This window comes from Micromesistius poutassou (assembly GCF_964030765.1).
Source record: "Micromesistius poutassou genome assembly, chromosome: 5".
Classification (NCBI taxonomy): domain Eukaryota; kingdom Metazoa; phylum Chordata; class Actinopteri; order Gadiformes; family Gadidae; genus Micromesistius; species Micromesistius poutassou.
The window spans coordinates 569,644-584,643 of record NC_140275.1 but is presented as its reverse complement, the minus strand read 5'-3'; the positions used below and the strand labels follow the sequence as shown (position 1 = coordinate 584,643).

The window sequence follows — 15,000 nt, the reverse complement described above, 5'->3', positions numbered from 1 at the left end:
GCAACAAGATACGATTGTGTTGCTGTTAGGGTCCATGTCGGATTTCCCCAAAATGGATACGCCACGTTTCCCCAATGTCAATACCACTTCATTAGCTGATCTCATCCATAAGCTGTTAATTGTGCTGTCAAGATAGCGACTGGTCTGCTGCTGACCTCTGGAACGGCAAGCGGAGGTCAGAGGTCAATCTAGTTAAAGGTGTGCTGCTCTGCCATTTTTAGAGATAACAGATAACAGCGACTTTCATTTAAATTCCACATTTGCAACCTAAGACGTGATAGCAGATAACCCAACGACATGGTTGACAGCGGTGTGTGTGTGTGTGTGTGTGTGTGTGTGTGTGTGTGTGTGTGTGTGTGTGTGTGTGCCCGCATTGGAAAGTTGCTCTATTTTTCTCTGTTTAATTTGTGCTTCTTGATGGGCTGCTCCACGAACACAATGTAGTTCTCAGACGTGACCAGAGGAGACCTTCCTCATCACCGTCACCATCATCATCAGCACCATCCATGTTCCTCCGTCGCAAACAGAACATGTGTGCATCAGGGTGGGGGTGTGTCGTGAAAAGAAAGAGACCTTGACTTGTCTTGTTGGAACACCTTGCTGACATGCAACACACACACACACGCACGCACGCACGCACGCACACACACACACACACACACATTGTCGACTCAATCTGATGCCGTTCATTTAGTGGTCCTCTCTCCCTTCCGCTGACAGCCTCCAGCACCCAGCGATGTCCGCTGGCCAAAGGGCTGGTGAGCATCGCCCCCCTGGTGAACTCTGCGGAGGAGACCCCTCGCCCCATCTCCGCCCACGTCAGGGGAACCATCCCCTCCTGGATCCACGGGAGCTTCCTCAGGAACGGCCCCGGGAAGTTTGAGTTCGGGAAAGACAAGTATGTATCCCTACCTAGCATCGGAAAAAACAACACAAAGAACACAACGCCTCTTCTGCATCAAAGTGTGTGTGTGTGTGTTGTGTCTCAGGTACAGCCACTGGTTCGACGGCATGGCCATGATGCACCGCTTCCACGTCAGGGACGGAGACGTCACCTACAGCAGCAGCTTCCTGCGCAGCGACTCCTACACCAAGAACTCCGAGAAGGACCGCATCGTGGTGTCGGAGTTCGGCACCATGGCCATGCCTGACCCCTGCAAGAACATCTTCGCTCGCTTCTTTTCCCGCTTCAAGCTTCCCCGTATGTGCGCCAGTGTCTCCTCGTATATTTCCAGTAAAATGCAGTTCATTTGAGTTTTGCGTCGGTCTGATTCCCTCTCCTTGGGAAGCAACTAACAACAACAGCTAGCGAGCCTGATATGCCGACTACAGATATGAATAATTAGGGCACAGTAATGAAGTGTTCATGGCTAACATGCTTTAATGTATGTGCATGGATTTGATCGTATCCTTTATTACGTTCTCTCACACTGATGATAAATAAACCAACCGCTCAAAGCGCAGCGAGACATTTCCATTTCTGTGTGTGGACGCGCAGAGTCCACGGACAACGCCAGCGTGAACTTCGTCAAGTACAAGGGGGACTACTTCGTCAGCACGGAGACCAACTACATGAGGAGGGTGGACCCCGACAGCCTGGAGACCAAGGAGAAGGTACTCCCATACGACACATCCCAAGCCACTGACGGTGAATACTCAGGAGGTAGGGCAGGTTGACATGTAACTGGAAGGTTGCTGGTTCGATCCCCGGCTCCTCCTAGCTGAGTGTGACTGACGTACCGTGACGTGACGTACCGTGACGTAGCGTACCGTGGGGCTTAAGTCTGGGCCTTCAGTAACAAACTCCACCAACCCCCAAACACTCAGACATGCCCACAAATTTCATATTATGTGCCAATACAGCCAACACAGCCAACTTCAACTTCAACGGATTCAATTAAGTATAGCGACAATATTGAGTGCACTGCCTCCAGCCCAGGAGTAGTTCACGTGTTTGTTTAATATGGTTATTAAGCGGTATCACTGAAACGCAGCATTACCGTTTAGCATACAGCCCAAATTCCAGCAATATATTGTGTTTCCAACCATTACAAAAAAATGTTTTATAAACTAAAGTACCGCCACAACATTATCGCTCCTCCTACACAGCCTACAAAGTAACTCACTCACCCATCACTTCGGATCGGAGGAAATGATCTCATGTAGTGGGGCGTCCTGTTTTAGTTTAATGAGCATCTCCTTCTCGATGGAAATACATACCAGTGCAGAGAGTCGGGTCTGTCCGGTTGCGTTCCGCGAGTACGTTTTAATGCGCTTGAGAGCTGAGAAAGATCGCTTGCAATTAAGTCTTAACTTAACTCTTCTCTCCAAACGATCGCCTTGAAAAAGGCGAACGAAGGAGATCAGAAACAGGATGGCTGGGTGGTGTGAAGGCGGTGGCCATAGTGGTTCATATCAGCTCTCTCTCACTACCCGCCAACGGTTCAAACTTCCCTGATGACATCACCGGGGGCCAGCGCCGGCATATTGCTGGGCCCTGGGGGCGTTCTATCACTACACATCAAAATTTGATTGGCTTATGACACACGTCAGTCAGATGTATCATCCAATGGGAGGTGGTAGCTTCAGCAGAAGGCTAGCAGTACTTCTAGCGCTGGCCCCGCTGGTCCGTGTAGCTGTGATGCGTTAGTCAGCTGAGCTCAGCCGTACAAAAAAAACGTTTTCCTTCTGGAATTATATTGTAACGTACTGAAAAAAATATGTAATTAAGATGCGTTCAGACACACATTAATGTAATTTTGAAAAAAACAATAAAATATATTATTTAGATTTTGACAGGGCCACCAGAGAAGGCCCTGCTGGCCCACCACTGCCCTGACTGCTCCTGACCAGCTGGCTGTCGCCCTGCGTGGGCGGCTCCGCCGTCGTGTGTGTGTGTAGATGTGTGCATGAACTGTTCACCGTCACTTTGGATAAAAGCGTCTGCTGAATGTTAATGTAAGGTGGAAGGAGCATGTGTGGCTTACGACTCTCAGGTTCTCTCACCCAAGGAGGCCTCCAGGCTGACTGGGGACAAGAGGGATCAAACCCAGAACTATTCCTCTGGAAGTCAACCACTCTAACATCACCACACACCCCCACCCTGATGCACACGCGTTCTGTTTGCAACGGAGGGACATGGATGGTGCTGACAGTGTTGTGCAAGTTCACACTTCACATGAACAGTTTGTACAAAAGAAAATGAATAAATTCATGTTCATAGTTCATCAATTCAGTTTTGAACTAGTTCATGTTCAGTTCATTAAGTTATTTTAGAAACCGATGAAAAACTGTTGGAGTGAGTATTCTGTGCTTATCTTTTAAAATGAATCCTCTCCATTACCTGCTGCCCATCACTACCATCTAAAATTGTTGGGGATATTATTTGCACACCTTTTTCATTCATCAAAACTAAGGCAGTAACTCTATTTAATAAACACGTCATCTGGACCTCAGCATCAATTCAGAACGTCACAAAATCTGAACTAGTTCAAGTTCAAGTTCTTTAGTTAGAAATATGTTCACAAGTTCAGTTCAAAGTTCATAGAAAAATGAACTTGTCCGATGAACTAGTTCTTTTGAACTAGTTCATGCACAACGCTGGGTGCTGATGGTGATGGTGACGGTGACGAGGAGGGTCATAATGAAGCCCTGAGCCGCCAGCCCTCAGGACGGTGACGCTGTCTGCCCTCCTCAGGTGGATTGGACGCAGTACGTCGCCGTCAACTCCGCCACGGCGCACCCCCACTACGGCCGCGACGGGGCCACCTACAACATGGGCAACTCCTACGGAAAGGGTGGTAAGTCTGTCTGTCTTCTACCGGTGTCTGTCTTTCTTTCTTTCTACCTCTGTCTGTCTGTCTGTCTGTCTGTCTGTCTGTCTGTCTCCTTCTGTCGTTTCTGTTCTCTAACCCTGATCTATCTTTCTCTACTCTCTAACCTGGCTCTCTCTCGCTCTCTGCTCTCTCTCGCTCTCTGCTCTCTCACGCTCTCTCATTCTCTCTCTCCGGTCCCTAACCCTGCTCTCTCTCTCTCTCTCTCTCTCTCTCTCTCTCTCTCTCTCTCTCTCTCTCTTCTTCCAGGCTTCTTCTACAACATCGTGCGCGTCCCGCCGCAGGAGGGGGAGGGGGCGAGGGAGGACGGGGCAGATCTGTACGGGGCGAAGGTCATCTGCTCCATCCCCGCCTCCGAGCCCCGGAGGCCGTCCTATTACCACAGCTTTGGTGAGACCGAACACGTCCACGTCATGAATACATTAAGAGACTGTATCTGTCTTGTGTGTTTCTGTAGAGCTGTAGTATCATAGAGCTGTAGTATCATAGAGCTGTAGTATCATAGAGCTGTAGTATAGTAGAGCTGTAGTATCATAGAGCTGTAGTATAGTAGAGCTGTAGTATAGTAGAGCTGTAGTATCATAGAGCTGTAGTATAGTAGAGCTGTAGTATAGTAGAGCTGTAGTATCATAGAGCTGTAGTATAGTAGAGCTGTAGTATCATAGAGCTGTAGTATGGTAGAGCTGTAGTATCATAGAGCTGTAGTATCATAGAGCTGTAGTATCATAGAGCTGTAGTATAGTAGAGCTGTAGTATCATAGAGCTGTAGTATAGTAGAGCTGTAGTATCATAGAGCTGTAGTATGGTAGAGCTGTAGTGTCATAGAGCTGTAGTATGGTAGAGCTGTAGTATGGTAGAGCTGTAGTATCATAGAGCTGTAGTATCATAGAGCTGTAGTATCATAGAGCTGTAGTATGGTAGAGCTGTAGTATAGTAGAGCTGTAGTATGGTATAGCTGTAGTATCGTAGAGCTGTAGTATCATAGAGCTGTAGTATAGTAGAGCTGTAGTATGGTAGAGCTGTAGTATAGTAGAGCTGTAGTATCATAGAGCTGTAGTATCATAGAGCTGTAGTATCATAGAGCTGTAGTATCATAGAGCTGTAGTATGGTAGAGCTGTAGTATCATAGAGCTGTAGTATAGTAGAGCTGTAGTATCATAGAGCTGTAGTATAGTAGAGCTGTAGTATGGTAGAGCTGTAGTATAGTAGAGCTGTAGTATCATAGAGCTGTAGTATGGTAGAGCTGTAGTATAGTAGAGCTGTAGTATCATAGAGCTGTAGTATAGTAGAGCTGTAGTATAGTAGAGCTGTAGTATCATAGAGCTGTAGTATGGTAGAGCTGTAGTATCATAGAGCTGTAGTATAGTAGAGCTGTAGTATCATAGAGCTGTAGTATCATAGAGCTGTAGTATGGTAGAGCTGTAGTATAGTAGAGCTGTAGTATCATAGAGCTGTAGTATCATAGAGCTGTAGTATCATAGAGCTGTAGTATAGTAGAGCTGTAGTATGGTAGAGCTGTAGTATAGTAGAGCTGTAGTATCATAGAGCTGTAGTATAGTAGAGCTGTAGTATGGTAGAGCTGTAGTATGGTAGAGCTGTAGTATCATAGAGCTGTAGTATAGTAGAGCTGTAGTATCATAGAGCTGTAGTATGGTAGAGCTGTAGTATGGTAGAGCTGTAGTATCATAGAGCTGTAGTATCATAGAGCTGTAGTATAGTAGAGCTGTAGTATGGTAGAGCTGTAGTATGGTAGAGCTGTAGTATGGTAGAGCTGTAGTATCATAGAGCTGTAGTATAGTAGAACTGTAGTATCATAGAGCTGTAGTATCATAGAGCTGTAGTATAGTAGAACTGTAGTATCATAGAGCTGTAGTATCATAGAGCTGTAGTATGGTAGAGCTGTAGTATGGTAGAGCTGTAGTATGGTATAGCTGTAGTATGGTAGAGCTGTAGTATAGTAGAGCTGTAGTATGGTAGAGCTGTAGTATGGTATAGCTGTAGTATGGTAGAGCTGTAGTATAGTAGAGCTGTAGTATGGTAGAGCTGTAGTATAGTAGAGCTGTAGTATGGTAGAGCTGTAGTATCATAGAGCTGTAGTATGGTAGAGCTGTAGTATAGTAGAGCTGTAGTATCATAAAGCTGTAGTATAGTAGAGCTGTAGTATAGTAGAGCTGTAGTATCATAGAGCTGTAGTATAGTAGAGCTGTGGTATCGGTCTGTTGTCGTAGCTCCAGTCACAAGGGCAGAAAACATCTGCAGCATCACACGGGACAAACGCTGTCTTCCCTCTTTGTGTCTGGCGTTTGTCTCATTGTCACCAGACACACGCACTCACACAATGTGATGTCCTTCAGGTCTGCGTATTTCAGCCTTTATTTTTTATAGCGAACAGTTTATTATATTTATTTAATTATTTTTCAGACCCAAGACACTTTACAACAGTGGTAAAAAGGTGTTGATTTATAAAACCTGCGTGCGTGTGTGTGTGTGTCTGCCCCCGACACAAATCAGATGTGTGTTTGTGTGTTTGCCGCTGTGTGTGTGTGTGTGTTGACGTCGTGAGCGGGGTTGATTGCGCTGCATCAATTCTATCATGTTTCTGTAATCTTTCCAACCAGACCTCCCTGCCCCTTGTCAGTCACTCTGGCACCAGGGAGGCCTGATTGGACATGGGGCAGTAGTGATGCAGCAGCAGAACAGCAGGGGGCTGTGCACTTTAAGCCTCTAATCAAGCGTCTGAATTTGGATACTGCCCTTCTGCCTCGCCAGCGGTTCTGAATCCAGTGTTGTTGGCGTTGTGCTCTGTGTGCGGCGGTATGATGCGTGTTGAGTGCACGGTGCACGTGTAAACACGCGTGCATCTCCCCTGAGTGCAGTTTCGTTGTTCATTATGCATCTATCACATGCAAGTGTGTGTATGTGAGTGTTTGTGTGTTTGTGTGTGGTGTGTGTGTGTGTGTGTGTGTGTGTGTGTGTGTGTGTGTGTGAGAGAGTGTTTGTGTGTATGTATGTGTGTGTGTGAGTGCTGATTTGTGCGTGTGTGTGCATGCGTGACTGTGCGTGCGTGCGTGCGTGCGTGCGTGCGCGCGTGCGTGCGTGCGTGCACACGCGCGCGTGAGTGCTCGTGCTTTGTCAGCAAGGTGTTCCGACGAAGACAAGTCTCTTTCTTGCTCTGTTCTCCTCTAGTCATGTCTGAGAACTACATTGTGTTCGTGGAGCAGCCCATCAAGCTCGACATGCTGAAGGCCATGCTCTACCAGGTCCAGGGCAAGAGCTTCAACAAGATCATGACCTGGGACCCCCAGTGCGACACCGTCTTCCACCTGGTCAACCGGCACACTGGCGAGGTATCCGTCTCCGACCCCGGTTAGCCCCAGGCCGGGTCCCGGCAGGGGAGCCCTAAGCAGCTTAGAGCCAGACAGACGCCGCCCGACCGCCCCAAATAACATCAAAGATGGGGAGATGACAAGGAGATCCGTTTTCCAATCCTCTCCCACGGAAACCATGGCAACCTTTGTAGTTTGGTCCAAACTCCGTTTTGTTCGTTTGAGTCACACTTTAACACAAAAGATACCCTTTCTGTTTGATTATCTGCCAACAAATTATAATAATGTAAATATAACAATAGTGAGTTTCTGCTCTTCTCTATCTTTCTGTGTCGCGGACAAAAGGGAGAAAATCAAAGGCAAACAAAAGCGGTGCATTAACATAATTACAAATCCTTACTACCGTCCCTCGAGGAGCAACGTACCCATCGCTCCCCGTCCTCCATTCATCACCAGCTCCTTCTCTCCCCCGCCGACCGACTGCTCCTGAGTCAACACCTCGAGTCGACCCCGTCTACGCGTCCCTGTCGGAGCCGTTTCATTTAAAGAACCACTAGCGTCGCACCTTTGTTGTTTTTTTTGAGCAGTTGACGCAATCCCTGCGTGTCCCGTGTCACAATAAGTAATCTAAAGACAGGAGCGCAAGACACACAGCCAGGGAGACGCCAGCAGGAGTTGTTGTCAACCACTCGGGGCCACTCAGTATCAAAGTCTGGAGAAGCATTTGAAGTATTTGAAGCGAATAAGCGCCGCCGTTTCTGATTAGTTTATGTCGTTTTGATCTAATAGTTTTTGGACGCACGCATCGGCTTTGAGTTTGTTTGTTTGTTGGCTTGAAATCACATACGCTCGCAACACACACACACACACACACACACACGCACGCACGCACGCACGCACACACACACGCACACACACACACGCGCACACACACGCACACACACACGCGTCCGTCCCGGGGCGTCCGTCCCGGGGGCGTCTGTCCCGGGGCGTCCATCCCGGGGGCGTCCGTACCGAGGCGTCCGTAGGCTCTGTGGTCGACGTGTCTCAGAGCCGCGCCCCTGACCGCTGGGTGTCTGGTTCTCCGTGGGGCAGCGCAGCGGCGTGCGGTACCGCGGGGAGCCCATGTTCACCCTGCACCAGATCAACGCCTACGAGGAGGCGGGCTGCCTGGTGATGGACCTCTGCTGCGGCGACGACGGAGCCGTCATCGGGGACTTCACCCTGGAGAACCTGCGGCGCGGCGGGGAGGAGCTGGACAAGGTGAGACCCTCCCTCCACGGGGAGGGGGGGAGGGGGGGAGGAGCTGGACCAGGTGAGACCCTCCCTCCACGGGGAGGGGGGGAGGGGGGGAGGGGGGGGGAGGGGCTGGACAAGGTGAGCGCCCAGACCCTCCCTCCACGGGGAGGGGGGGAGGGGGGGAGGGGGGGAGGGGGGGGGAGGAGCTGGACAAGGTGAGACCCTCCCTCCACGGGGAGGGGGGGGGAGGGGGGGGAGGGGGGGAGGGGCTGGACAAGGTGAGCGCCCAGACCCTCCCTCCACGGGGAGGGGGGGAGGGGGGGAGGGGGGGAGGGGGGGGGAGGAGCTGGACCAGGTGAGCGCCCAGACCCTCCCTCCACGGGGAGGGGAGGGGGGGTTAGGAGCTGGACCAGGTGAGAGGGGAGGGGGGGAGGGGGGTTAGGGTTAGGGAGGATGTGGGGGTGGGGCTGGGTGCATGTGGAGACCCACGGTGAACATTGAACATGTATATACGAGAGAGAGACAGACAGACAGACACACAGACAGACAGACACAGACAGACTGACACACAGAGACATAGACAGACAGACACACAGACACACAGAGACAGACAGACACAGAGACAGAGAGACACACAGACACACAGACACACAGAGACAGACAGACACAGAGACAGAGAGACACACAAAGACAGACAGACAGACAGACACAGAGACAGAGAGACACACAGACACACAGAGACAGACAGACAGACAGACACAGAGACAGAGAGACACAGAGAGAAAGACAGACACACAGACAGAGAGACACAGAGAAAGACAGACACCTCATCAATCAAGGCCATTCCGGTTGACGCCCACATACAGTATATATCACATGACGAGAGATTCGTAACAGTCCAGGAAATAATATTTGAGGTTCTGCAACTTTTTGACTACTTTTTTGACCTTCGCCTCCGTGCGACCGCCTTGTACTCGGTGCTGGTATCTGATGTCTGACGTTAGCCCCTCTGGTGTTCTGTGTCAGTTCTACAACTCCATGTGCAGAAACCTCCCCCGACGCTACGTCATCCCCCTGGCGGTGGACGAGGCCGCCCCCGTGGACCAGAACCTCGTCACCCTGTCCTCCTGCACGGCCACGGCCAAGAAGACGGGGCCCGGAGAGGTGGGCGGGGTCGCACCGCTGCTGCTCTGTGGACGGGGGGGCCCTACAGCGGGGGGCCCTACAGCGGGGGGGCCCTACAGCGGGGGGGCCCTACGGGGGGGCGCGCTGAACACACCTCACCTCACATCTGCTGAATGTCAGCGGGAAGACACCGGGAAGGGTTTCATTGTTGCAAGATAATGGTTGGATTGCGTGGAGAGGCCGCCTTGAATAATTGCTTTTTAATGAATACTATCTAACCTCGCTGTCATCTCACTTGTGTGACACACACACACACACACACACACACACACACACACACACACACACACACACTTATTATTGTGGTATGGTAGCATAATTAATTATTTTGTATGGACCCTCCGACCCAACACACACACACACACACACACACACACGCTGAAACCTTTTAATCTGACCGAATGACGCATGCTTGTTGATAAAAGAAAGGTGATATTCTAGTTGTAATGGCTAACCGGATAACAAAGTGCTCGTTCCAAGGGAAGGCGGTACTACGGGATGGATGCAGTCATGTACACACTCCCATTATTCCACTGACGAGATAGTCTTGGAGAACGCCACGGAGCCCAGTGCTATTCATATATGAAAGGTTTACCTAGCATTAGCATAACTGCTTCGGCATAATCGCTCCCAACTCTGCATAATCACCATCCCGTTATCCACTGGAGAACGAGCTGTCCTAATTGGTGTCAAACGTCCCCCCTGTCCCGCCCCTGCCAGGTTTACTTAACCTATGAGGAGCTCTTTAGCGACGAGCTGCTGCAGTACGGCGGGCTGGAGTTCCCGCAGATCAACTACGCCGCGTGCAACGGGCGTCCGTACCGCTACGTCTACGCCTGCGGATTCGGACACGTCTTCAGCGACTCGCTGCTCAAGATGGACGTCCGCACCAAAGAGCTGAAGGTCAGAGAAGGTCACACAGGCCGGGCGCGCTCGTTATGTCATTGAAGGGGTCGTTCAGGGTTTTGGACATCGGGTCTCATTTCCAAGTGAGCCATACTCGGCACAGGACTTCGGCACTCGGCGCAAGCGCCCCGTTCCTACGGCTGTGCTTCGCGAACCAATAATGACATTCAAGAACGCCATCTCGTGTAAGATTGCTTAATTGGAGACCGTTTTCAACACTTTTCATTCAGTCCTTCTAGTTGCAGAAATCGCTGGTGCTAGGCTAGCGCAAGTCAAGGGGAACTGCTTGCCTGCCAAAGTACACTCCAAAGTACACCTGATGCAAACCAATTATAATGTCAGACTATCGATGTAAATGTCTGTGTTGATAGAATAATATTAAAAATAAAACTATCCTTGTATCGCAATGATCACATTACATTTTGAGTGACTCAGCAGCGGTGGAATTTCACTTTGCTCCGGTGTAGCAACCAATTCACTACAGCAGAAGGTAAACAGAGAAGCGCACTCCAGGTAATATCAGTCCACCGCTGCCGTAGCTTGCTTGCAACTACAGGGATTATAAACTAAATGCAATGCGATGCAAGGGTAAGTTTATTTTAACACTATTCTATCAACACAGACATTTACATCGATAGTCGGGCATTATAATTGGTTTGCCTCGGGAGTGGGTAAAACTGTTTTTATTGGCAGGCTAGCAGTTCCCCTTGACTTGCGCTAGCCTAGCACCAGCGATTTCTGCAACTAGAAGGACTGAATGAAAAGTGTTGAAGACGGTCTCCAATGATAAATAACACACTGGCTCACTTGGAAATGAGACCCGATGTCCAAAATCCTGAACTACCCCTTTAATGTTTCACCGTTTCTCTCTAAACGACACAGTGTTCGGTTAACGTTTAACGGCAGTTGACTTGTATTCCAACATACAAATTGTGTTAATTTTTGTTTAACAAGTCTCTCTCTCTCTCTCTCTCTCTCTCTCTCTCTCTCTCTCTCTCTCTCCAGCTCTCTCTCTCTCGCTCTCTCTCTCTCTCTCTCTCTCTCTCTCCAGCTCTCTCTCTCTCTCTCTCTCTCTCCAGCTCTCTCTCTCTCTCTCTCTCTCTCTCACTGTTACACACCAGTTAAGGGATTCATGTCACGCAGGTTCAATCGGCCCAGAGTAACACTGCGATGTCTGGTTGTGTGCGGTTGTGTGTGTTTGTGTGCGGTTGTTTGTGTGTGTGTAGGCGTGGCGTCACCACGGCCTGTTTCCCTCCGAGCCCGTGTTTGTCCCCGCCCCCAACGCCACCGAGGAGGACGAGGGCGTGGTCATGTCCGTCATCATCAACCCCCAGGAGGTCAGTGGGGTCACAGGTCACCACAACAAACAACAACAACAACAACAACAACAACAACAACAACAGTGCTCTCATTAATGAAGGACTGTGTGTTTACAACGGATTACCATAGAAACGTTGGGTCTGAAAGTAACAAGGTGTCACAGATAGTAATAAGGGACAATATGGGGGGGGGGGGGGGGCTCCACTTACAATGATCTACATCACCGGGGGGGGGCGGACTCGCTCTCCTTAATCACCGTAAGCAGGGGGGGGGGCGACTCCTCGTCCGTGACATCACGGGGCGGCGTGTGGCTCAGGAGGCAGAGCGGGGTTGAGCTGGTAACCGCAAGGTTGCTGGTTCGATCCCCGGCTCCTCCTCCTAGCGGAGTGTGGAGGTGTCCCTGAGCGAGACGCCCTCACCCTGACTGCTCCTGACCCCGCTGGCCGTCGCCCCGCGTGGTCGACTCCGCCGTCGGTGTGTGGTGAATGTGTGCGTGAATGAATGAACGGGTGAATGTCAGTCAACAGTGTGAAGCGCTTTGGATGAAAGCGCTGTGTATGAATGAGGAGCGTTCACCGTTTATCGTCTGTGTTTCTCCTCTGGAGGACAAGAGCACGTTCCTGCTGGTCCTGGACGCCCGCACCTTCACCGAGCTGGGCCGCGCCGAGGTGCCCGTCAACATCCCCTACGGCACACACGGCGTGTTTAACGACATGAGCGACTAGACGGCTGTTACCGTGACGACGACGACGACACACCGCAACTGAAGAGGAGTGAGCGGACGACTTCAATGAAAGGGAAAAAAAATAAAAAATTTAAAATGGTTCAGCGAGATCGGGCCGCCGCCGCCAAAACGGAGACCTGGAGATCTATTTTAGTAAAGCTCTTTAGCAGAGATGATCCCCTTAAACTCGCTGGGACTAGACAGTTTTGTTTGTGCCAGACAGTGGTCATGATTCTTCTGGACTGGGACTGAATTGTGTTTGTGTAGCGGAGTGTGTGTTTGTGTAGCGGAGTGTGTGTTTGTGTAGCGGAGTGTGTGTTTGTGTAGCAGTGTGTGTTTGTGTGTTTGTGTAGCAGAGTGTGTGTTTGTGTAGCGGAGTGTGTGTTTGTGTAGCGGAGTGTGTGTTTGTGTAGCAGTGTGTGTTTGTGTGTTTGTGTAGCAGAGTGTGTGTTTGTGTAGCGGAGTGTGTGTTTGTGTAGCGGAGTGTGTGTTTGTGTAGCAGTGTGTGTTTGTGTGTTTGTGTAGCAGTGTGTGTTTGTGTAGCGGAGTGTGTGTTTGTGTAGCAGTGTGTGTTTGTGTGTTTGTGTAGCAGTGTGTGTTTGTGTGTTTGTGTAGCAGTGTGTGTTTGTGTAGCGGAGTGTGTGTTTGTGTAGCAGAGTGTGTGTTTGTGTAGCAGTGTGTGTTTGTGTAGCAGAGTGTGTGTTTGTGTAGCAGTGTGTGTTTGTGTAGCAGTGTGTGTTTGTGTAGCAGTGTGTGTTTGTGTAGCAGAGTGTGTGTTTGTGTAGCAGAGTGTGTGTTTGTGTAGCAGTGTGTGTTTGTGTGTTTGTGTAGCAGTGTGTGTTTGTGTGTTTGTGTAGCAGTGTGTGTTTGTGTAGCAGTGTGTGTTTGTGTGGCAGTGTGTGTTTGTGTGTTTGTGTCTCTGCGTGGAGCCACAGCCTCCTCATGAAGACGCTCTTCTACCGTTAAAAAAAGATGTAGAGAGAAATCCCGCTGATACCACTTTCACACTTCAGCCCGATTGTCTTCAGAGACGACGTGACTTTGGTGGCCGCGTCACGCATGCTGTTCATACCGACTGGAAGCATGTGTGTGCACGTCCGTGCATAAAACTAAAAAGCACTACAAATAAAGCTGATCATAAGTACATGAAATTACATTTTGTTTGTATGTATGCTTTTTTTAAAATCATTTTAAACTGAAGTGCTTTACAGCATCTACAGAATGGAAAGACAATAGCCCCGATGAGCAACACGCGGCACTTACCACACGCAAAGAGGCATCACAGGAAATTGAATTCTCATGAGGTAATGCGATAGAAAATGGTCAACGTCTAGGAAACAAATGGATGGAGGTGAGCCCGTCTCCGGAGAGTCGACCCGGCGAGGACATTCTCCGCTATAAACAACCAATCCCAGTCGTCGTCGTTGTTGTTGGGCAAATGAACCGGCATGGAGATTATTCAACGTGCGTAACAAGGCAAGGCAAGGCAACTTTATTTATAACGCACTTTTCATACACAAGGCAGACTCAAAGTGCTTCACATATAAACATTGTCATACAATAAAAGAAAATAATTGATATGTAAAGAAAAGTAAAATAGATAGAAAACAAGAACAAGAGGAGAAACGTGATTGAAGGACACAGTTGAATGCTATCTAGAGCTCTGTTGGAAGGCCGGTCCTGATACATGCTCGTGGTCATTCTAGATCTTATCAAGACAATTTTCCCGTAGGTTATAATGATTAATCAAGAAATATGAAAATAAGAATAGGCCTATAGGCAAACTAGTGTAAGATACTTTTAATACTGTATCCTTTTACAGTATGTTGAATATGGTATCAAGAAGTGGGGGCTGATCTTTATTGCTCGTTATATTGTAATAACACTCTCAGATCCAGGCCAACAGAGTGCATGCATATTCTGACCTCATGTTCATGGAGATTTAATATTTTCAAATATTATTATATATTACTGCCTGTAACGAAGAGGGACTTGCTCCTAAACGTGTCTCATTTTATGAACGTCAACGGGCTTTAGTTTTACATTTGACTTCCTGCGGTGATTAATCGTGCAGCGACTTCATCACGCCTCTTGTCTCAGGTCGTGGACTGCTCCCTAATACGTCTCTCCCAAGATATACATTAATTAGCACATCATTTTCCTATCTAATCTGTGTGTGTGTGTGTGAGTGTGTGTGAGTGTGTGTCAGGTCATTTTATGATATTTTTTAATTAATTGCCGTTCTCTACAAAAGGCTACGGTATCAGCGGGCGCTGCTGACCCATAGTGACCCATTGCTCGGGGTGTGTTTAGTTTAGAGCTGATTCGTGTGTGTGACGCTAGCCTGGACATCCAGAGCCTAGAGAGACATCTAGAGAGCTGTAGGGTCTGGCAACCAGTGATGAAAACAGCCCAATGCGAGGGGCGGCCCCAAGCGTGCGTTTGAAAATATCACTGCACGCAATTG

At 49.1% G+C, this 15,000-nt stretch overlaps 1 protein-coding gene across 1 annotated transcript in view; it reads left to right on the top strand.

Moving 5' to 3' along the window:
- The window catches only part of bco2l (beta-carotene 15, 15-dioxygenase 2, like), a 15,826-nt gene extending 2,154 nt beyond the window's left edge, over positions 1-13,672 (top strand). Inside the window, exons 2-12 of the mRNA XM_084467671.1 lie at positions 721-898; positions 990-1,201; positions 1,499-1,614; positions 3,698-3,800; positions 4,083-4,223; positions 7,020-7,180; positions 8,255-8,422; positions 9,425-9,562; positions 10,304-10,486; positions 11,716-11,826; positions 12,415-13,672. Coding sequence (XP_084323797.1) covers positions 721-898; positions 990-1,201; positions 1,499-1,614; positions 3,698-3,800; positions 4,083-4,223; positions 7,020-7,180; positions 8,255-8,422; positions 9,425-9,562; positions 10,304-10,486; positions 11,716-11,826; positions 12,415-12,534 — 1,631 coding nt within the window. The 3' untranslated portion in view covers positions 12,535-13,672. The remainder of the gene's footprint in view (positions 1-720; positions 899-989; positions 1,202-1,498; positions 1,615-3,697; positions 3,801-4,082; positions 4,224-7,019; positions 7,181-8,254; positions 8,423-9,424; positions 9,563-10,303; positions 10,487-11,715; positions 11,827-12,414) is intronic.
- Positions 13,673-15,000: the final 1,328 nt, after the last annotated feature.